General features: G+C 33.5%; 1 protein-coding gene across 1 annotated transcript; it reads right to left on the bottom strand.

Moving 5' to 3' along the window:
• Positions 1–2,784: 2,784 nt before the first annotated feature.
• On the bottom strand, positions 2,785–19,152 carry LOC132760459 (uncharacterized). The gene is made up of 6 exons (XM_060752431.1): positions 18,384–19,152; positions 14,532–14,664; positions 12,687–13,005; positions 11,761–12,019; positions 10,305–10,365; positions 2,785–3,656 (listed from the first exon to the last, which is right to left on the bottom strand). Exons 1-6 carry the CDS (start codon positions 19,090–19,092, stop codon positions 3,422–3,424), a joined length of 1,716 nt encoding a protein of 571 aa, XP_060608414.1. The 5' UTR covers positions 19,093–19,152; the 3' UTR covers positions 2,785–3,421.
• Between the last annotated feature and the right edge of the window lie 5,452 nt (positions 19,153–24,604).

Genomic DNA, 24,604 nt, shown 5'->3' with positions numbered 1-24,604 from the left:
GTATGGTTAAATATCATGATTTTTTAATTTCAGTTCGGTTAAAGTTATGTGATACTTAGATTATGACTAAGCTAACATTTTGTTCACAATATTAGTGAAATTTAATCCCTTGTCACAATTCCTGGTTTTACAGAATTTAGTGTTAACAACCTCAATATATTGTAAACAAAAAGCTGTTAGATGAGCAGCACATTCCAGCTCTCTCAATCCTAATAAAACAATGGATTTGCAGGAATTATTTCAGTTCATAAGGGGTAATAATTCAGTAAAAATTCAAAGCTAGAGTGATGGGGCTTGTTCAGTTACCTACACATATAATTTAAAAGATGAAAGTGATATTTAAATGATTTAATTCAGTGTGTAGCAAAAAAAATAATCATGTGACACTTTATACCAAGATATTGTAGAACTGATCTCTCATAACTGAATTTTATAATTATTATTATAAGTAAATCTCAATGCAAAAGTCATGGGTCTTGGCAAGTGACCTACGAAATTATCCTGAGAACTTTGTACAAAAGAGAAACAATATACTTCAAAGAACATTTGTTTTAAAGTGATGATGATTGTGCGTGTCTTACAAATATACTTCTAAATGCATGTGTGAAGTTTCAAAAGGAATATCTTAAATGATTAAAGCAATCTTGAAGTTGCAAGTAAAACAACAATGCTGATGCCAGGGTGTAAAAGATAACCCTACTTAATTTCTTATAATAGCTTATTTAAAGTGAAACCTATATCATCATAACTGACAAGTTTATTTCTGTGTTCAGTAGCAAAACACCTTAAATGTCAAAATATTGAAAACCAAACCTTTATTTGCAATCTATGATTATTTAAATACATGCAGAACAAATCAAAGTAAAATGAAGGGATGGGGTTGGGGATGAACTTCAAAACAAACATCAACACATGCAGTGTAAATATCATATATCATGAAATATTATACTTTAACCTGCTACCAAAAGTAAAACACAAGTATAAAGCCGATTCTAGAAAATTTGCTGCCCCCCTCCACCCCCCTTCACCCGGAAAGTTGCCTCCTCTGACATTCCTCCCTCTTTTTTGTGGTGGCAGACATTTGCCCCACTGCAAAAAAAAGGGGGCAAACATCCAGGTGGGGGAAGGTGAGGTGAAACTGTCCGGACACCTATAAAGTCAGGTCCACCACACAAATGATGCACAAATGGACTACTCTAAATTCAAAGGAGGAAAAATCCACTACACAAATGAAGCAGGTCAAAGGTCAAAATTAGCCAATAAAATGACAATTTATGACTAGCACAATACCTTATGTATTGCATTATCTATCCACACATAAAATATGTAAAGATTATCTTTACCATACAGCATCCCATTCTCACCCCCAATGCCCCTGCCATGTTACCTTACTTTGGCACTGTATTATAATGGTAAATGATGGTTTTTGATTTTCAGTACATTGATGACAACATTGATCTATTGCACTTTTTTCATGATTTAGGAATTTATGTAACCTTGCACCTATATTTATTATTATTTAACATCTGAACAATGTGTTGTTAAAAATAAATGCTAATTTAATCCTTTGTCTACAAAAATCTAGTAAATATTAGTTAATTAATCAAATTGCGCTTTAAAACAGCGGTATGACTAAAATTAAGTTAATACTTTTGGTGACATTTTAAGCCAGATTCCTTGAAATGGTCATATTGGATTCAAGCTTTATTGGCAGTTTGTTTGTTTGGTTGGTTTTTTACACTAATCTTAACATTTTTTGGTTACCAATTTTCCTTGATAAATAAGAAATTATTACCAATTTCTCAGCAAATGACAGACTAACTACATTGTACTTATCCCATGTGATTTCTGGATCAGTTGTAGACTCAAAGATCAATTGTTACTAACAAATTTGGTCACATCTATTAATTGATAACCCCTTATGCTCTCCCTATTGAGTAAAGCGGACAAAACTTTTTGGTTGGTAAAACGCCTCGGCTGCTTTATTTCCGGGCGGAATCTGTTAATTTTATGATGTTCAGATATTAGATAATGATAAACATAGATTAATAAATTTTAAAGGCAATGTATATGACATGAAGGCAGCTTGGTATTTTAAATAAAATCAAACACTTGCAAGCCAGCTTCACAAACTTCTTGTAAAAAGACAAACAACCAAACACAAACAACCAAAATATGCCCTTTTTTATACCATTAAAATAAATGCAATACATGTACCTAAATTAACCCATATTGGCAATCTGCCAATTTTATTGTGACATATTGTTATCAAGATAGCATAAAAGTTCATAGAATCAAAATTGTACTTTGAAATTATTATTACGCTTTTAAATTCCTTGATCTTATCAGTGATCTATACATAAATCTTAAATGACATTGTGGCTAAGAAAAGTAGAAGCAGATTAAAAGATTCCATATATTTGCACAGAAATTACAGATTGCCATTATAGGTCCATTACCATTACCTTGAAATAACATGAGTCTGACAGATCATCATCATAACTAAACAGATTAATGTCATCACTAAACAGTATGGTGTCATAACTTAAAAATATCAGTGTCATTAATAAATAGATCAGTATAAAACATAACCAATCAGTGTCATAACTTCACAGAATAGTGAAGCAACTTCATATAGTCTGGTAACTTCAAGAACAGTGTAGAAACTTCACAGAACAGTGTAGTAACTTCACAGAACAGTGTAGATACTTCACATAGCAGTGTAGTAACTTCACAGAACAGTGTAGTAACTTCACAGAAAACTGCAGTAACTTCACAGAACAGTGTAGATACTTCACATAGCAGTGTAGTAACTTCAAAGAACAGTGTAGTAACTTCACAGAACAGTGTAGTAACTTCACAGAACAGTGTAGTAACTTCACACTGAGAACAGTGTAGTAACTTCAAAGAACAGTGTAGTAACTTCACAGAAAACTGCAGTAACTTCACAGAAAACTGTAGTAACTTCACAGAACAGTGTTGTTACTTCACAGAACAGTGCCATAACTTCACAGACCAGTAAAGTATTGTCACAAAACAGTGAAGTGACTTCTCTGAAACATGAGTGTGGATACTTCAATATCAGTGTCATAACTTACAGGTCAGTGTCATAATTTCACAGGTAAAAGTCATAACTTAACATACAAGTGTCATAACTGAACAGATTAGTGTCATAACTAAACAGATCATTGTCATTACTGAAAAAATGTTGCTAGAAATCTTTGGTAATAATCTATAACAGTATTATGGCCAAAAATGCATTGAAATATGATTGGATACATGGAAGGATATGGTACATATTGCCAAAATGGATCCAACATTTAAATTAGACTAACAATGTTCTTTTTTTTTTCTGAAGAAATTAAAAATAAAACAATCACAGCCTTGGTCTACAACAATCATCTATACAATAAAACCTATATCATGATTCAAAATCCTTCAGCTCAACTTTTTTCTTCAGAACATTGCCTACATTGTCCTCTGCGAGAATCGTCACTGTTTTGGCCTCGATCGGAACATTTTTAACACGAGATTGCTTTAGTGCAAATTCAGTAGGCGGAGTTTCGGATAGGAATTCCCAATGGTGGAAAACTTCACCTTCTGGATCACTCCTTAGTTCAACCAGCCGCAAACCAAAATTTGACCTTATACGAGACCTGAAATGTTATGTTATTACAATGATAGAACAAGATGTGTATCTAACACACAAATAAACATAATCATCTGTTATAGACATCAGATATCAAAATAATGACGATTTTCTGAATTTTGAAAAATTCAACCATAAAAGTCAGGGTCATATATTTTTCAATTCATTACACCTCAAGTTACTTTGCTTCTTTCATTTATTTTGGTTGCACCAACACTGTTAAGGTCATATGGTGACTTTCCAGCTTTACTGGTGGAAGGGGACCTCAGGTGCCCTTCCTTGCATTATTTCTGGCACAAGAGGAAAGAAACTGTTAATGAACTTGGAAATTGATTTTCTTTTTTTGTTGAACTTCCTTGTCCTTAGTTGTTAACATCAATTACAAAAATCAATTTCTACTAATGTCAATTTCAACTTGATACTTTAAGAAAGTTGACACAGCACTATTTATCACTACCCATTAAAAAGTCATTAGAGGCTATAATGGTTTCTTAACCTAGTTACATGTATAACTGTAAAAGTAAAATTAAATATGTACAATCTAAACTAAAATGACTGCAGTAAATTTGCTTTTGATCAATTTTCTAAAACATAAATATTTACAAAATACACACTCTTGATAAAATTACAATCAGATTTTTTTTTCTTTATACAGTTGTATATAGAAAATTATAATATGGCCGCCGCCACGAGAAAAGGGGCACTCGGGCAATTTTTATCGATTTTTAGTTTTATGGCTAATATTTTAGGACATGCATTATTGTGCACGATGCACTTTATTTCACATTGATATTGCAAATACTTTTTGAGATATAGAGGTTTAAAAGAGGACATTAATGCAACGTCAACGACAGATTTACGTAACGTCATAATAATTATGACGACGTCAAATGTAGTTTAGCAGATAACAAATGAAGTCAAGTGTTTCAAAAGTTTTAATTTTGCACTTACTAGAATAATACTAAAATATATAGAAGTAAGATATTAAAATATAATTTAAAAACTATTTTATAACACTATTTTCAAAATTATCGTTATTCTTGAATAAAACATGTAAAACAATTACATGTTATAATTTATAAGACTTGGCTCTAATAATGTTAAAGCAAAACTTTAATTATAAAAAATGGTAAACAACTGAACTTGAAAACAACAACAAAATTCATCAGTCAGTCTGTATGCATGCAGCCGTGAATAACTCTTCAGTGTATGACGGGCACGTGGCATCTTGTATGCAGGACGCACATATTTTCTAACGTTACGTATAACATATTCGCGCCGTGTACAACTTAATCCTGCGGGCTGTATGACCTCGGTAAATGTTGTTGTTAGAACTTCAGTATTACGTCTTATCAGCGGAACTCTAATCTTCTCGCTATCAGTTCTTTCCTTTACAAACACAGCCCGACTTGTCTGCAGCAGAAAATCTGAAGCAGTGATATTTCTCTATGCCTTTCACTTGTAGGAAATATCGCGTCAAATACGACTTCCAGTCATACCTGTGTTAAAATAATGGTTATTTTATTAAATGCAGTTAATAATGTAGTATAACGTATATTCTTATTGAAAAATATACCATCTTTGTGAAAAAAAGATTTTAGGCATTGGCATTTCTTTTTCTTCTGTTGCATTTAAAATAAATAACATTTTTGTTTGTTGCTACTATGTATGTGTATTGCTAGCGATCGGCGTGGCTGTGATAGTGATCATCATTATTATACATGCTTGTTATAATGTTTAAGCCTACATTATATTATTAAACTAGTTATCGAAAATCTGTTTAAACTCTGTAGAAAATTAATTACCATTTCCCATGTTTGATCATTGTTTTCATTTCGATATAAAACAGGGAAATTGTTCCTTGCTGATTTTATCCACAATGTTGCGAATTGACTCAGACTCTGCAATCAGACCTCTTGAATAGTTTTTTAATTCGCCCGAAGCCACCATCGACAAGACACCTTAGATAAAAATAAAGTACAAGAATTAAAGAATGACAGTACAAACAAATTAGTTATCACATAACCATAAAAACACTGTAGTAGTAAAATCCACTTCGTCACATAGTTTTGAGTAGGCTGTTACTTAACTATGTGTTCACTTATATCTGAATAAAATATGAGGATTTTATTTAATTTTGTGACGAAACATAAGGAGTAACATAACCAACGCTTACGAATATGCCGCAACGATGCTATGTATAAATATATCAAGGTACTTACTTTGTATGCCCGGGAATAGCCATATTCAAATGAATGTGTTCATGTAACCCTCTGTTTACTCTCCAACAAAGATACGCCAGTGTGTATCTATTCTTATTTTGACCTGTTAACAAGAAAAGGAACGGAAATAACTTTATATTACTTGTTTTAGTATTATTAATCAATGAATATGCTGAATATTTTTATTCATAAGTTAATGTGAAAACAAGATTTACCTTCGCAATTATCTGCATAAAGATAAAGTCCTTTCTCGCCAAATCCGAAATTCTGTAAACAATGATGGAGGATGCTTAATACTGAATTTGGTCCATGTGTCCCAGTTCCATCTAAACCTGTAAGGTGACAATAATTTATACGAAATACAGTTTTATATCAATTAATAAAAATGGCAATAATATAGCGTAGTGTAAAACTCATTAATGCAATGATCATAATAATTAATTTCGGAGGACGACAATATGCCTAAATAACCCACATTTACCCACATCCAATCACATATCCTATTCTGTCATGATAATAACGTTTCAAAGTAAATTTGGTTAATAGTTAACATACCTATAGACTGATCTTCATTCTATTCAGTAGTTTAACTGCTCACTTGTAGAGTCAATGCGGATACCGAACATATCTATTTTCCTGCCTGTTACAAAGTACATGGGTCCCCATCTGTCGACTGTGATGAGGGGTATTGTCACACTCTGACTGTAGTCAAAAGTGATATGAACCTGAATAAATTGACCAAAATGATAATCAATAAAATACTACTGGGATCCTACATGTTTACCGGCACAATCAGTTTAACGGACAAAATCTATTCCTGTCAAATAAGGCTTTTATATTTTGCGTCGATTCAAAAATCATCCAGTCTGAATCGTACACACACTTTCAACTTCAAATAAAATAACAACAAAACCACTCTCAGGCAAATATTGTTGATTCAGTTCTTTATTTACTAACATACCCTTTTTGTTTACTAGTTTATTCCATGACCTGGTCATGCGGGGGAATAATCTGTTCTGCGCATTCCCGAATATTGAGGCCCTTAATGGGTTATTTCAGATAGGTTTTACTTTTAAGTCTTCTCAACGATTACCTCAAGAGACAATCGTAACATATTTTAATGATAAAAAGTAATTTTAAATTTCGTTCATACAAAATCTCGGTTGTTTCTTTTACAAAGAAATGCAAATTAAATAACATATAAGGAAACGGGTTACGCCCATTGGAGGAAACTACATGAATTGTACAAAAATAGACTTTATGGCTTTTGCAACATGCTACATGATGATCAAAAGGAATGTATGAGAAAGAACAGAAATCAATTTGAATATCAAAATGTGTCATACTTTTAAGGATCATGAAGAATCAATACGTTAATTGAGTTAATAGTGTTTAATTTCAATTACACCTCTATATAGGCCTCTTCGTAACAAGCATGGCTGCCTGTCTATTTTAGTAACATACTGGTTTTTTTCCAGTATCTTAACATTGCCATTCAATAGTCGTAGTTTTCTTGCTGATTATTTAAAGATTAATTTCAATTCACGACTTCAAAACATTTTGAAACACAATGTCCGGTAAATTGAGTTGTTAACACGATTTTTCCTCTTATAATGCCCTACTTTAAAGACACATTTCTACGGTCAAATATTTAATTTCATGTTTGATAAAGGAATGTATACGTGCATTAAGAATCCAAAATTATTTGGGTAAAATTCCATTCTTTTTTATTATTTAAAATAATAGTTACAGATAAAAAAAAACATAATATTTTGTCCGGTAATACGAAGGATCCCAGTAAGCATTTTTTTTATATTATACATGTATGTTGACTATTCTATTGATGACTTTTTTTACTAATATTCTGACTAATCTAAGTTTACCAATATGAATCACATATGCATTTTCCAAATTGTTAATTTAAAAACCATGCAGTTTTGAATGTTAAATCCGTTTTTTTAATTATCAAATATAAAGACAGGGGCCTTCAGACTATTGCACTCTCAATATGTTATTTGCACTAATAATTATAATATTGCACGTTTATAACGTCATTTTTTCAACGGATAATCGTGACGTTAATATAATCTGTATGCACTGCTGCAATCGATTTATATATTTATTTCATTTTACTTCTAATAATAAAGAAAGTTTGGAATATTATAAGTGAAATAAAAATTAATTCTTAATGAATGTAAACGGTAATATGCAATTGCCTTACAGCTCGGTTATATATACAACAACCGTTTATATATGGTCATATAACCTGTAAAAGATCTTTAAAGCTTATACCATAACTGTCATATGCATGACTTACTGAACTCTGTGGAAATTGGTGCAACGGGTATTGTCGGTCGGGTGTAACCTACCATCTCTTCTCTCGCTTGAATAACCGCTGTCATGTACGCCTGACGTTCTGTTTGAGCATCCTGAAACATTAAGGTAAAACATATATTGTGGTTTGTCCAAGATGTACATGTATATAAAATATCTATGATTTTTATGCCTACGGTATTACTTACATGAGATGTAACAAAGGGAAAATAAAAAGCTACTTTGAAAAATACAAGATAACAATTAGCAATATAGAATACCTGCACATGCTCCCGGAGACAATTTGCTGCATCAAGTTTTGCTTGCTCCGTCACAGCATCCATAACACTGTCGCAACTGCTCACACTTATGACACACGTCATCTTTTGGTGACGTTATCTTTATGTGTGGAATGCAATTTTTCCATACATTTTTGAATGATGACACTCCGAGCTTCCGTACATCTGACTCCTGACATGCCTGACAATATTGACTGTGTAGAGAAGCTTTTGTAAGGTTCGACGGGAGAAGATAGGGTCTTCCCCGTCACGGCCCCTGGGTGCTGCTGGCATAGGTAAATATGTAGATATCGGCATACCATAAAATCCAGTCTACACAAAACCGTATCTCATTGTAACCGAGGGCATGGTGTGGTTTTCTTCCACTGTTTCCGTGGGTACGTGGTATAGCGCCATTGGTAGTAAAGTGATCAAGTAGGTTTCGGAGAGCTTTTGATCCGATATCATTTACATACATGAATGCCTTCTTACAGATAGGTTTACCATGAAATGTGTATCTAAAACGAGTCTGTTTCCGGCGTTTCCCTTTAAGAGTTTCGTCAGTAACAATTTGATGTACACTCCCAGTAATGAACATCTCTGCTTCATTTCTGTCAATCTCTCTCATAGAAAGTATGTGACTGTCAACACTAGCTTTGTCAAACTAGAGAAGGCAATCAACTTTACACGTACAAACATTACAGGCTCTGTTACATGATGCGTCATCAGTGTCTCTGTCTGAGTCTGATTCCCTGGAATTTACAGTGTCATAATTTCTAATCACTTCTTTAATCCTTTGGTCACTGTCACTGACTTTAAACTCCTGGCTCAGATCTTCAGGTATATCAACCTCTGTTGATGTTGGACTCTGCTCGGCAGGTACTCCAAATGATTCAAATAATCCATTTAATTCCTAAAATAATCGAAAAAAGTATTTGAAAGAACATTTAAAGATTAAATGTAAAAAAAAAAAAGAAAGATCGAGGTTTCGAACCACGATCGACGCGCACGCAACGCACACGCTGTATCCACTGAGCCACGGACACATGTAATGATGAGCTATCAATATTTATTATATAAAATAATTTTTGCTAAAAAAAGCAAACAGGGGAGAGAATCACGTCGCTTAGCATTTATGTAAACACTGCTGTCAAAAGAAAAAAATCAATACAGCGCTAATAAAATTCAGTTTAAATTAACAACTATGTCATAAACTGACAGAAATTGCAAAGTGTGACATCATTTAAAATTAATGTACAGTTTTGCTGTGAATAATTCGTAGACCGGGATTAAAGCTGCAAACGATAGCGAACAGCAGACGTGTTTAAAAAGTCAATAAATATGACAGTAACACAACGACTAGACACCAAATTTTTAAAAATAAATATAATATAATGTTTGTTTTTTACCTCAAATTCGTCCATTTCCTCAAAACAATTCATATTCAGCCAAAACTTTATAAATCTCGCGCACCGAAACTAGTATAGTGACGAAAAAATCGCTGTCATTAGCCGCTCTCCTTTTCCCGAAGTTTTTGACGTTACGTCATATATGCCCGAGTGCCCCTTTTCTCATGGCGGCGGTCATATATTTGAACTCTTAGTTAGACAAAACATGTAACATGATAACTCCTGTTATTTTGTTGTTCAGTTTTTTATTTTCATCATCAAGATTACAAATTTGTTAACGATGCTTATTCATTTCAATAAAATATTTTCATCATCAGGTTTACAAATTTGTTAATGGTACTAATATTCATTTCAATAAAATATCAAATTTCACTTAACAAAACAAACTAAGTTAATTTATGAAACAAACTGTGTTAATTTATAATACACATACCCAGAAAAAGACATGTTCTTCTTGGATTCCCTTACATCAAATCTATTGAACCACCTGTAAAAATAAGATAATTAACCCAATTTTACATTTGTGAAAAAGAGAGGTTATTGGAATACTAATAATATTTTTTCAGTTTGTCACAAAGAAAAGAAGATCTGATATAATGACATCCATTAATGCGTTGATTTAGTCACAACTCATCTGGCTGCACACAAGTAGAACCACCTACTGGTACCTCTTTAAGCCAGCTTGATAGCTTTCTTTGTAATACAGTCATGATAGAATTCATAGACAGTGTCAAGATTAGAACAAACTGAAGTGACGGACAAATGATAAAACACTGCAGTCTGGCATTAATGGAATAGTAAAAACATCTAATATTACAACTAAACTTGTATCTCAAACTGTGTATATAACAAAAAGCAAGAGTACCCCAAAAATCCCCGTAAAACATATTTAAAATCATAAAAAAATATTTCAAAAAAAAAGTAAAAAACTGTACAAAAAAAAACTTCACCTTAAAACATAAACAAATTTGAATGCTTTTACTTTAGTTTAAAACATCTATTTTAAAAATTTTTACATATCTAAAAAAGCCACCTAAGAAAACTAAGCATACAGCCCAGGCCCCGTACCCAAGGGCCCCATACACAACGGAATTTTTGGGAAGTGGAGCCTGTTTCGGTTGGTGAGTTTGGAAACCTGGATGGAAACGCAGTAGGGACTGAAGAATGTACATTGAGCTAAATTTGGGAACCGGCTTTGGGAAACTCTCAAAAAAAAATATAATATTTTCATAAAATTTTTTCTTTAAACAATTTATCAAAGCTCTTTTGTCAGTTTATTTGAATAATCATAAAGTCTGCTCTCTTGAAGTACATGTAACCAGTATTTGTGTCACACTAGGAAAATGGTCATAACAGTGTCATGTGTCATGGTGGTGAACTTTTGTATCAAGAAGTTCTAAAATCTGTCCACCGAATAGAAAAACTATTCCAAACAAAACTGGACACTTGCCATGTAAACCAGCCTGCAAGGGATGATCCCAAAATATGACAAGTTTATCAAACAGGTGTTGTATAATAAGAGCTGTAGGTAGGACAGCATGTGTTCGACTACTCTCAGGGCTTGATTGTTAAACAAGAGCCTTGATAATGTAAAATTTTCAAAGTTCAAAAAATATAATTCTTTCATAATCCATGTTTGAGTTATAGGTCTTGGAAAGTGATCTCTTATTATGCTATAAAATAAGTATGTGAAGTTTCAACCCACTCCCTTCAGTAGTTTTATAGATACCAATTTGCATGCCAAAAATTAACCAAAGTGTAATGCAACCACCTGGGTAAGTGCAATGGCTCTCCTTATTCTTCAACTAGTCAAGTCAAAAAGGGAAACATTATTTTTTTTCTGGAAAATTATGAAATTGTTTCTTCAAATTATTACAGAACAGTCGTACCTAAAGATATTACTTCAAACCAACCTCTTTTTGACGTCTTTGCTAACAGCTGTCCCGACTCTCCAAGAGTTACTTCCGTCACTGTTTCGTAACTCCTATCCTTGGTGATAGTTTGATGTGTCTCACTACCATCGTAATTCTTCATGCTTATATTGACCGTCTGCTGGAATGCCATTGGTTTAAATCCTTCCTCCACCTTGAACACAACTGGTGATGGAGCTATGTACACATTGCCACTGTTACTGTTCCTTCTGATTGGCTGAAAGAGAAGTAATGATAAAATAGCATACATTTTTTAAAAAATTTTATGTTTACTCTTATTTGTCCTTCTGTGGCTATATAAGAATTGCAATTATCAGTCCAAGTGGTGTTCATTTCCTCTATAACATTTTTTTTGTCAGTCTGATGCGAAGAAATTATAACCACTCGGACCTTCAGCTTTCATGGTCAATCTCTAAGGATCAAAACACTTAACCAGTGTTGCATAACTGATGAACTCTGCTCAGACCATCATTATTGCTTATAATTTAGCTAGCATTGAGAAATCCATACCCTTAGATTTGTTGAAAATAAAACACATGTAAAAGTGGCTGAGAGGTTAAAATTTAGCAAAGAATTTAGTTGTGTCAAAAACTACAAGTTCTTCAAGAATGATTACTGTATAAGTGGTTAAGTTAGCAATATGGAAATATTGGCGAATTTCACGAATTGACAAAAATCACTTAAATTTCCTCTAACGTAAATACTAACCAACCTGTCATTAAATTCTACCCTTGCATGATTCTCTTATATTTCCTCATGCAAAATGGAATATTAAATTTGCTAAATAAATTTCGACACGCTCAAATATCCACTTATACAGTGAGTATCAAAAAATATAATAAATGTATATACATGTAATATAGAATTTCAAGCAAGAATTTTACCCTTTTGAATGGGCTCCCAAAACAAACATCTTTGTATCTCTTATCATTGATATTCACAGCCTTCACCTCTGTCTGCAGCAGACTTTTACTTTCTTGTGTATCAGAGAGGGAAACATTGCTTGGTGACCGCTCGTGGTTACTATAGCGATGATCCCCATTCTGTATTGCAACTTTTGACCTTTGAACTGTGAAGACTTTGTGAAGGTCATCAAATCCTCGTGCCATTATTCCTGAGGGTGTGTGTGCGAGATCAAATGTATGGCCTAATTCATGAAGTGAAGCACCGAGACCCGTAGCGTAGTTGGCCCAGTAATATTCTCTACAAAATATGCCAAACACAAATTTTAAATTAATAATTTCTGTTGACACTAGACTACTACACAATTCATATTATTTACAAAAGTAATTAATCACTCATGGGAAATAAGTTCAAGAAAAGAAATTCATAACAGCAAGATGGTTAAAAAATTAAAATGATGCTAAAACGAAAGTGCTTAAACAAATAATTAGGTGCTCAAATGTAGGTGTGTAGACGAATTATCAAAATGCTTAAATTTACCTAAGGTGCTTAAACGAGACAAGAGGGCCATGATGGCCCTGAGGTCGCTCACCTGTATAGAGGCCCCCGGAGCGGGGCCAGTTTAAACCCCAGGGCTTTTATTTGAACAAACTTGGAAGACACCCATTAGAAGATGTTTCCTGATGTTTAGTTTTTACTACACACATATAATGAAAAACAATGACCTGCCCCCCTCCCCCCTCCGGCAGGGCCAATTTTAACCCAAGGGCTTTTATTTGAACAAACTTGGTAGACACCCATAAGAAGATGTTTCATGCTAAATATCTAAGCTCTAGCTCATAAGGTTTTTTAAAAGAAGATTTTTTATGTTCTTACTTATAATACAAATATAGTTAAAAACAATGACACCCCTGAGGGGCGGGGCCAGTTTTGACCCCAGGGCTTATATTTTAACAAACTTTGTAGACACTTATTAGAAGATGTTTCATGCTTAATATCTAAACTCTAGCTGTTTAGGTTTTTTCAAAGAAGATTTTTAAGTTTTTGCTATAGACATATAAGGAAAATCAATGACACCGGGGCGGGGCCAATTTTGACCCCAGGGCTTTTATTTGAACAAACTTTGTAGACACTCACTAGAAGATGTTTCATGCTTAATATCTAAACTCTAGCTATTTTGGTTTTTTCATAGAAGATTTTTGAAGTTTTTGCTATACACATATAAGGAAAATCAATGACACCCGGGGCGGGGCCAATTTTGACCCCAGGGCATTTATTTGAACAAACTTGGTAGACACCCATTAGAACATGTTTCATGCTAAATATCTTAGCTCTAGCTCTTTGAGTTCTTTAAAAGAAGATTTTTTAAGTTTTTACTATATGCATAATTATAGCGAAAATCAATGACCCCCTGGGACGGACGGACGGACGACCGACGGACGAAAAGCGATCACAAAAGCTCACCCTGTCACTTTGTGACAGGTGAGCTAAAAATGACAAGTAATTAAATAAAGTATAATATTCTCAGTATGAAAACTTAAAGTAATGGTGATAGCATTTCTCATTAGTATCAAAATAACTACATTATAAGTATTTAAATTCATAAATATTTCTCTAAAATCCTAACTTTAAAGAAATAATTAAGCTAGTCTGTAAATGTATGTTAAAATTGTACAGTATTGTGTTTTTTATGTATGGGCAATATTATGTGTCTGCCTATGACCAAGACCTGACTAAAGTGTCTCAGAATCTGCTTGAGACATCAGATTAATTAGACTTATTTATAAAACAACAACAGTTGTAACTATCAAGTTATATTTTTCTACCTATAAGCGCTGTCGTCCATCAGCTTAGTGCGGTCAATTTTACGCATGTCCGTGAAGCGACTGTAGATTTCACTCACTTTTGCTGCCCATGTGTGAAGATTTCCTGTTCCAAATAGTGCTAGACCACCACCACCTGACAAACAAAACCAGTCTGCGTGCTATTTCTACTGATTAGTTTACATAAAATGGTAAACATTTTACATTTTCGGCACCAGTCTATTGTAACACTAGCCCTCTAAAAGTCCTGTACAGCTCTACCCCCTAGGCTTCAATGCAGGGGATGTCAGGGGAAATCAGAGCCAATATTTAGCTTGCATGTGTGACTTACAGTATTGCTGGGTCATTGGAGTGACTTACTTTTTTCGTGTCTTAACATCTAAGTGAATGATATTTTCAACTTTCAGTCCTTTGGCATTTATTATGGATTTAAGAGCATGTGAAGGGGAGGCAAAATCAATTGTCCACATTGCCCGGGTTATCCAACAGCCTGTGCGGACAAGTGAAATTTTCAAGAATTTACTATATAAATATCATAATAGGACAAATTAAGAAAGGATTCAGATAAAAATGGACAAGTAAGTCAAAAACAGATTTTGCCAGCCCTGACTAGTGGGGCATTATATTGAGATTTGATTATCCAAAAGTCCCCATTAGTTCCAAAGATGGGGAAATATTGGCAGAAGGGATGTATTGGGGATGGGGATAAAGTGGGTGGGATATTTTAGGAGTGGGGATGTATTGGGGATGGGGATAAAGTGGGTGGGATATCTTAGGAGTGGGGATGTATTGGGGATAGGGATAAAGTGGGTGGAATATTTTAGGAGTGGGGATGTATTGGGGATGGGGATAAAGTGGGTGGGATATCTTTGGAGTGGGGATGTATTGGGGATGGGGATAAAGTGGGTGGGATATTTTAGGATTGGGGATGGGGATAAAGTGGGTGGGATATCTTAGGAGTGGGGATGTATTGGGGATGGGGATAAAGTGGGTGGGATATCTTAGGAGTGGGGATGTATTGGGGATGGGGACAAAGTGGGTGGGATATTTTGGGAGTGGGGATGTATTGGGGATGGGATAAAGTGGGTGGGATATTTTAGGAGTGGGGATGTATTGGGGATGGGGATAAAGTGGGTGGGATATCTTAGGAGTGGGGATGTATTGGGGATGGGGATAAAGTGGGTGGGATATTTTAGGAGTGGGGATGTATTGGGGATGGGGATAAAGTGGGTGGGATATTTTAGGAGTGGGGATGTATTGGGGATGGGGATAAAGTGGGTGGGATATTTTAGGAGTGGGGATGTATTGGGGATGGGGATAAAGTGGGTGAAAAACATTTATAACCAACAATAAACATTATAAAACCAAAGTGAGCAAATATTATCTGATATAATAAATAATATAAAACGTTCTGTTCACCTGTATTCTATTAAGACTTAACATAGTTCCAATTTCTATTATTAATACTCAGTAACTTTGATTAACATGTTATTGACAGAAACAATGGAAAATTTAGGAAAGAGATATGGTAGTATAAAAGCTTACACTTAATCTACTGGTAATCACTAAACAATGAAAATTTAGCTTCTAAAACACTCATCTTTAGATTAAATAAAATAACTTCTGGCAAAATATCCATATTTTTAATCATTTATTGGAACATAATATAACCAACATGTAGAATACATTATTATCTGAGATTCTTCACCTTATTAAAAAAAATTCTAAGTTTTTTTTCCATGAAATTCGGATGTGATAATTATAATTTTGTTTTTACAAAAAATAAAAAAAGATTATTCAACACAAGTTAATTACTACTAACAATTAAAGCATTTATAAGTGTTTTCTTTTCAACGAAAAAACTAAAATTACCCTTTCCTGCATCACTTTAATCTCTATAAATTATTACCATTATTACCAATATTATTTTCTTATTTCTAACTTTATCAAAGACTTTATGGGTTCCTTTTTTTTTCTGTTTTTTTTTTTTTGGTTGGCACATATGGTATATTTTTTCCAGCTTAACTGGTGGAGTAAGACCTTTAAGGTGCCAATCTGAGCATGGTTTCAGGCACAAACTATGAACTGAGTTAAACCACGGACGTAACCTGTCAGCTGGCTCAGGTTAGAATCCAATTAGTCTCTTGCAGGATTTGAACCCACAGTAATGAGGGACAAGTAGTTTTAAGTCAATGACCTAAAATACTCAGCCATAGTAACACACCTGACAAGTTCACTGTATACATAGCATATATGAATAGAAAAACACTAAACCTGGTTAGAAGTTCTAAGAAAACTTTGCTAGAAATTTAAATTTAACTAGTCTCTAGTGTGAGAAAACAAACTCAACCAACAAAAGTACAATTATACTATAACAAATATTTGTTAAGCCAGTAAATGAGGGGTGTTTCAAAAGTTTATCAGAGTATTAAGTAAGATTATGGAAAACTCTATTTGAACTTAAATTTATATACTCTCTGAAAATGTTGTTTAAATTATCAATCTTTTAAAAAGAATATTTGCATTATATTCTAGGAATTTTACTATTTGCAATATTATATAATATACTAGGAAAATTCTTCACTAGACTTCAACTATATCTACATGTACATTAAATCAATAAAATTGTCAGGCCATATAAGTAATTACTTATATACTATAATGTACCCTTCATTTTAACTAGAAATGCGTCCAGGGGACACGGATGTATGCATATTGCAATGTTTTGTCAGTCTACAACTAGACATGGACACAATTAATTTTATATCCCCCATCCTCCAAAGAAGTAGGGACATAAAAACACCATAATAAAGAAATTGTTTCAGAAGAAGTGACCTAACTTTATGTCAAATAATTTGTGCCAAATTGTCCATTTTTCAGCACTAATTCTACAACAATTTTAATTTCATTGCATGATGCTGTCAAACTACTTTTTCCTACATTAAACACTGCCCCAACCCCTTCTTTCACAACCAAAAAAAAATGTTACTTATGAGTTATACAGACTCAATTAACAAAAAAAAAAAATGAAACTCCCCTCAAAATGCTCAGTCACAAAGACTCCAAATAACTTTTGAAACTCCCCTCAAACAGTTAAATAATTGCCTACCAGACTGCTGCAGTCTGCCAGATGGTATATTGTAAAACCTTGAATAATAAACATAAAGAAGATTCAAGTATAATATTATAAATTTATATCAAGGTTTCTTGTCTGTAGCTTCATTTCTTTACATAAGCTCATCTTTAGCATATTACTCATCCAGAACTAATGATTATGTAAAATTATCTCCTTTCTCAAAGGTAAAATTGTCAAAATGAGCAGAATACCCAGTAAATAACTATGCATCATTTATTTGTGACCTTCAGCCATTATAAACCCCTGGTGTACTGGTGGGTTAGTGAAAGAAATGTTTTGACTTTTCCAGTGGTGTTCCAAATGGTAGTTACAAAGTTAAACAAACTATTTCATGGACAGTTTACGCACTTATTGTGCGTATGAATATATTCATCTTGTCCATGTGCAATTTTACAATATAGTGGGGCAAACATTAAGACTTTGGGTATATACTGTATAATACATGTATATTGCCTAGCTCACAGCACATCATGGAAATTGGCAGGATATTTCAAGACCAGCGATTTTATGGTCAATTGAAATTCTATGTTCCAACTGATTTCCCAGGGGTGAATGGCACGCATGAAACAAAAGACTCATGTGCCTCTTAATATTGTCACGAGTTTATTTACAACTCTTGTGCCTTTTCTAATATTTATCAGCATTGCTGTAAAACCACAATAAATTGTATTGACACAATAAACCACATCAAGCCAATGAAACAGAAAACGTCAACTTACCTAAGGCTGTATGTCCTTTTGTGTATTTTAGAATTTCACTGTGAGTTTTTGGTGTTTCTGATAGTGGAGGTTCGTAACGAGTGAAAGACATAAAGCAGTACCATTTAGAGAGATCTTTGTCAGTAAAACTTGATGACATCATCAATTCTCGTGCAAAATGAGTCCATAGTTCATTTCCTGTCATGCTATGTGCACGTTCTAAAGTTAATCTACTTTTGAACACATTACAGACGGGTTCGTAATTGGCGTCACATTCTAGTTGAAAAGCCTGACGCCCGAAACCGTGCTCCTTCATTTTCTCGGCAGTGAAGGTTTGGATTAGCATAGCACCAATTTTTATTCTTTCAAGGGCCGAGTCAACCGAACAATCCTCGTCATCGGGACCTTGAAAATAACCATCATCGTCGGCCAGTACAATATAAACCGGACGAACAAACTGCTTGAAGTGCGGGAACGTGAAGGTAAGAGTTATTTTAAGAATCTCATCTTGGTATCGAAGATTAATATCATTATCTCCAGGTACTAATCTTACTAAAACTTTGAACGCGCCCTCGATTACTGGCCATTTTGTTGCTACTAACTCTCTCCTGCTTGCGTTCCAGACTTCAATTTCGCCATCGTCTGTCTTGTAGTCAACATCGCCCAGGATAAGTGGCAGGTGCAGTGGTATGTGTTCCCCATGAGCGACATTGTACACCCGTATTTTCATTCTACCTGCACAACAGTTTCACCTACATTTCTCTTTCCCTGAAAAAGTAAATATATACATAATTAATGTTAATTTGATTTTTTCTTCTTTTTTTTGATTGGATTTTACATCACTCCAACAAGAAGACATCAGATACTATTCTTAATTCATTATTTCAGGAAAACATAATTATGGGCACCTGAATAAAACCACCAATGTTCCATAAGCAAGCTGAATCATAGTTTTCTCAAATGTAAAATATGATGATGCTTATTCACCGCTCAAACCTACAGCAGTGACAGGCAAATGGTGTAAAGTCAATGACCTTAACCACTGTGCTCCCTTTTTTCATTCAAATTAACAAAACAAACAACACATTACTAAACCACTCACAAAATTATTATTAATAATGACATCATGTTTTTTTTGGGTTTTTTTTTCTCATTTTAGTGATTTTATTGGGGCAGTCTTTTTATCATTAATTATTATCTATTTTGCAAAATTGTAATTGGTGACTAAAAACACTTAAAATATCGTTGACAATGTCAATTATAATTATATATTATACATTAGCCTTTCAGTTTCTAATGATATTTTTATTTTCTATAAATTTCAACTTTTACTCAATCATGACAGACAACAGATCCAGGAAGTGTGCTGCTTTAACCCTTTCCCCCATGAGCATATTGTGAAAAATGGCCATTTTCACTGAAAAGCCTCCTGTTACAAGTTCAAACTGCTATAAAACTATGAAAAATGCTTCAATACTAATCAAACTTGGCACAAATGTTGACTGGACCATTGCCTTTGTAACGACATGCTCAGTCTTAAATTTCCTGTTACCATGGCAACGAGGGGACATCTCAAAATTGCCAAAAATCACTTTTTTGCCACGATTTTTTCCATCAAAATTTATTTCAAAGTGCTGCAACTTCTCAAGGGATTGAGATAGAGTCAAAGGCTTTTCAGCGTTGGTTACACGTTACCTTATGATCGACCTGGGGTCATTTTAAGCCTCTCACAAGTCCAAAATTTTCTTGGCGATGAGGGGGACTCCGCCCCCCTTCAAACCCCCCAAACAGAAGGGGGCAACCCCCTGATGTAATATTTGGATGGGGGACGGCGCCGAAAAAATGGTCACTTTTTTTAACAACATTTCTCAAACAAAAGACAGTGTTTGAGGCCTAAATAGGGCATTTTTTCACTGTTTGAGGCCTCAAAAAAGGGGGGGGGGCAAAAAGCCGTCGAAACACGCTTATATAAGGGAAAAGGTTAATTAAAAGATAAATACATGTAGTACAGCATTATTATATTAAGATATTTACTGTAAAACACCACAATCCATCCATGTACATAATTTATTACATGCATATAAATATATAATATAACATCAAATATTAAATTTGCGATACAATTTGCAACCAACCTGTGGCAGTAATAACACAATTCGAGGGTTGATGGCAAAAAATGCAGTACTTTATATAAAAAGGGCTCTCTGACTATAAATTATATACTGTTGATAGCTCAATTTTTGTATTTGTACATAATAAAATCTCTTCTGCAGTGAACTTCCAATGGACTTTTCCAAATTCAAAGCTGGGACCACCCATTTAACAAATTCAGAATGTTTAAAGTCACTCACTGGACCCCTTGACTTACATGAAGAAAACTTGAATGTAGATCCAATTTGTTTAGTACAAATTCCTACTTAAAATAAGCTGTATAATAATTAGTAACACATACAAGTGTGTAAATGTAATTAAAATCCCACCTGTATATAATGAATATCCCTGCAGTGACTTTAGAGAATATATATTAAAGTGAAAGTGACATAAAAACTGACATTTACCTTTACTTATGTTAACTTACTCAGTATCCATGCAAATATAATTGTAGCTAAAAATAAATAAGCAAAGTAACTGGGAGTCAGTGAACTATGTAACCACATCACAAAAAAACTTTAAATCATTTCCCTTGCATTTGCATGAAGAAAAAAACAACAAACATACAAGAAATTACAACAAATCACCAGTTTGCATGTTTGCAGTTTAATAAAACACATACATTTTGCACAACCACCTGTAATTAAAATTGCAGACTTTCCATTTATTGGGGAAAAAAGCTTTTGTATCAGTACTTTATATTAACTTGATGAATTGATATTTTACACACATCAAATAAACTGTTTGCATATTTGGAGTAAACACACACTGTTTCAAACTATGTGCATGTACATTACTAATTAATATTGTAGATTTTCCACGGACTTCAAAACAAGCTTGTTTTTACTATTACGGTATATCTTAGCAGTACTGGGCAGGAACCACTTTCCGGACAATACCAGTTTCCGGACAAGTATTATAACGGCTTAATTTTGGCTTTATCGATGACGATCGGTATTATATGTCATGAAGATGCTTGGTTTGATTGTTTGAGAAAATAAACTTCCTTCCAAGTTGGTACATCATTAAAATTTCGTGAGGACATCTTACCTGTGTTTTAAAAACAGCCTTATATCCCTTTGGGGCATGTAATTTGTTCTGCGCATGCGCAATCATAATTTTGTTTATTTCTGGATATAATTTGGGGTAGCAATTAATGCACAATGTACTTCATTCGAAGTTCATTGGGTGTAATTCCCCAGAGCTAAATCTGTAACGTATCGGAAAACGGTGTTTAGTTAGGTTTACTCCACATTCGCACTTCCTTGCTGCCGTACGCACAAAAATATCCGTTTCACTTTTCAGTTATTTTTCCTATCATAAACATTTTTCAGTATATCAGCTTAAATATATAAGAAAGCTAATATGTGAGAAGAAATTTTTTGTTATATTAGAATAATCATCAGTTAAAAACAAATATGAATAGCAGCTTAATATATGTCCGGAAACTGGTTCTGCAAGAGTGAACAATTTACTCTTTTGATGACCTAATTTAACCCTTCAGTTTGTACATTGCTTACGTCACCAGGCAGTATTAATTGTGTTATTGGACGTAGTTAAGCTCAGGTTTTTGGTATGTTAGTTTTATTAATGCATGTTTATTATTAAAAAATAGACAATTAAAAAAACCCGAATTCTGTCCGGAAACTGGTTCCTGCCCGGTACAGAAATAACAATTAAGTATATGGTATATTACTAAAGAAAACAAGAAGTAATTTTTAAAATCTAAAATATTAATTGCTTAACTATTAATTTCTTTCAAGGGAATATTCAAAACATTTTAAGCATTCTGGACCTTAATAACAGTAAAAAAAATTCTCATTAACATAAATGCCTACAATTAGAGCAATTTTGGTCCATCAGTTAATTACAATGTCATTTTAAAGATCATGGCAAAACAAAATGACAACTACATATTCATTCATTTCAAAAATGTATTACAAAAATAATTTAGATATAATGTTTAATTTTAAAAATACTCACAAATATATAAATTATATTATTTAACTTAAATTGTCCCTTTCCAAATTCTGCATAATTATAGAATAATATATACCACACACAAGGCATGTTACATAAGTCCTACACTTTTAATGTACACGTATAATGCACAATCTAAACTAAACTAAACTGTATCTTTAAAATCAATCACGATAAATCTTTTAAAATCCCCGAAGTCAAACGTTTTCACAACCATTTTGCTGTATATATATCAGTCTTATTCAAATTTCACCTTTGATGTTGACTTAAGAAATAATGGATGACTGAATAACGAAATACTTTTGCCATTGTCAGCTCATTTGACTGTTAATGATTATATTGTCAATTATATACATGTAAATGTTTAGAAATGTTCTGAATTACAATTAAGCCATATAACTTGCAGGGCTCTCTTAATCTATCTCTGATTTAGAAAAAATGTGAGTTTTGGAGTTTTATGGGAAAAAAGTACATTAATTTTGTACCTGTATAGAATAGGAGGGGGAATTTCAATCATAATTTAGGGGGAATTTTGTGCAATTTTTTGGGCCTCAGTTAAAATATGGTTTGTTTCCCCTCCAGTTTAATACGTTACAAATATCACTGCTACCAAAAATTTGTTTACCAATCAAAAATTAAAGGAAATAAAAAATTTCTGAACATAAATTTTTGTTTTACTTTTTTTTTGTTGGATTTAATGTCACACCAACACAGCTAGTATAGGTCATATGAAGACTTTCCAGCTTTAGTGGTGGAGGAAGACCAAAAGTGCCCTTCGATCAATGCATTATTTCAGGCACATTTAGCAGGCACCTCAGTAGAACCACAAGCATATTCTGTAAGGCAGCTCAGGAAAGCGTCCATTATACAAGAAAGAATCCAAAGTCCCCGGCAAGATTCAAACCTATAGCAGTGAGAGGCATCTAGTGCTTTGAAGTCAAAGACCTTAACCACTCAGCCACACTTGCCCCTTTTTCTCAACATGGAACAACGTATTTCAATAAGAATCCCATCTTTTTAAAGGGCTTTTTATTATATAGAGGATGGTCACTCTTTGTGACCAACATTGAAGACCAGTCATTAAAGACCAACATCTGTGGAATATCAGTTTGTAAAGTTGGTCGGTCTTGCAGTGGATTTTAATATCATGAGATTTTATACCTTCATGAGTGTTTTTGCATGGTGAAAATTATGCAAACAGTTGGGGATGATATTATGTCCAATAAAACTTTGGTTCAAAAATTCAAACAGATGCTATTTTAGCATTCACATTTTTATTGAAATCCATATAATTTATTTAACCTGCCTTAACCTAAATTAACGATGGCATGGGTGGCAGGAGGAGAAACAAAGATAATTTTACTATTGGCCTGGCTGCACATATAATACAACAGTTAAATGTACAATTATATTTTATTTAGCAAAAAGCAAATTTCAATAGCATATTGTGAAAGTTCTCTTGCTTTTAGCAGATAAAGGCTAAATAGGCAGGTAAAATTTGTGAACTGAGAACAATGTGATGAATTTATGTAATGGATTTGCTCTTCCTTTGAAATTGGAACAGCCCATTAAAATCAGTTTAAAGAATTTCAATATCAAAATATAACAAGAAACATGGCAATGCCATGAAACCAGGTTTTCAATTATCACCATTGTAGATAAATATGTTGTATTTGAAATACAAATACAAGCAACAAACAATGTAACTATGTGCAGTGTAAAACATGAATAATGTAGGAGGAATTGCCACTGAAGAAGTGTTCACTATATATTCTGTATAAGGAAAAACACAAAGGGCCATAATTAGGTAAAAAATTATCCAATCACAAAACCCTGACAATATGTGCCAGGGCGCTTGGTGACAAAGCTTTTGTGAAAGTTTGAACAAAATCCGTTGAGAAATGTAGGACGAGTTCAGCACAGAAGAATTTGTTCACTATATATTGATAATTCTGTATAAGGAAAAAAAAACAAAGGGCCATAATTAGGTCAAATATTATCCAATCACAAAACCCCGACAATATGCGCCAGGGCACTTGATAACAAAGCTTCTGTGAAAGTTTGGTCAAAATCCGTCGAGAAATGTAGGAGAAGTTGCGCACGATAAAAAT

Source organism: Ruditapes philippinarum, unplaced genomic scaffold, assembly GCF_026571515.1.
Source record: "Ruditapes philippinarum isolate M1 unplaced genomic scaffold, ASM2657151v2 ctg7661_1_1_1_1, whole genome shotgun sequence".
Classification (NCBI taxonomy): Eukaryota; Metazoa; Mollusca; class Bivalvia; order Venerida; family Veneridae; genus Ruditapes; species Ruditapes philippinarum.
Note: the sequence above shows the minus strand (reverse complement) of the source record. Positions and strands in the feature narration are given on the sequence as shown.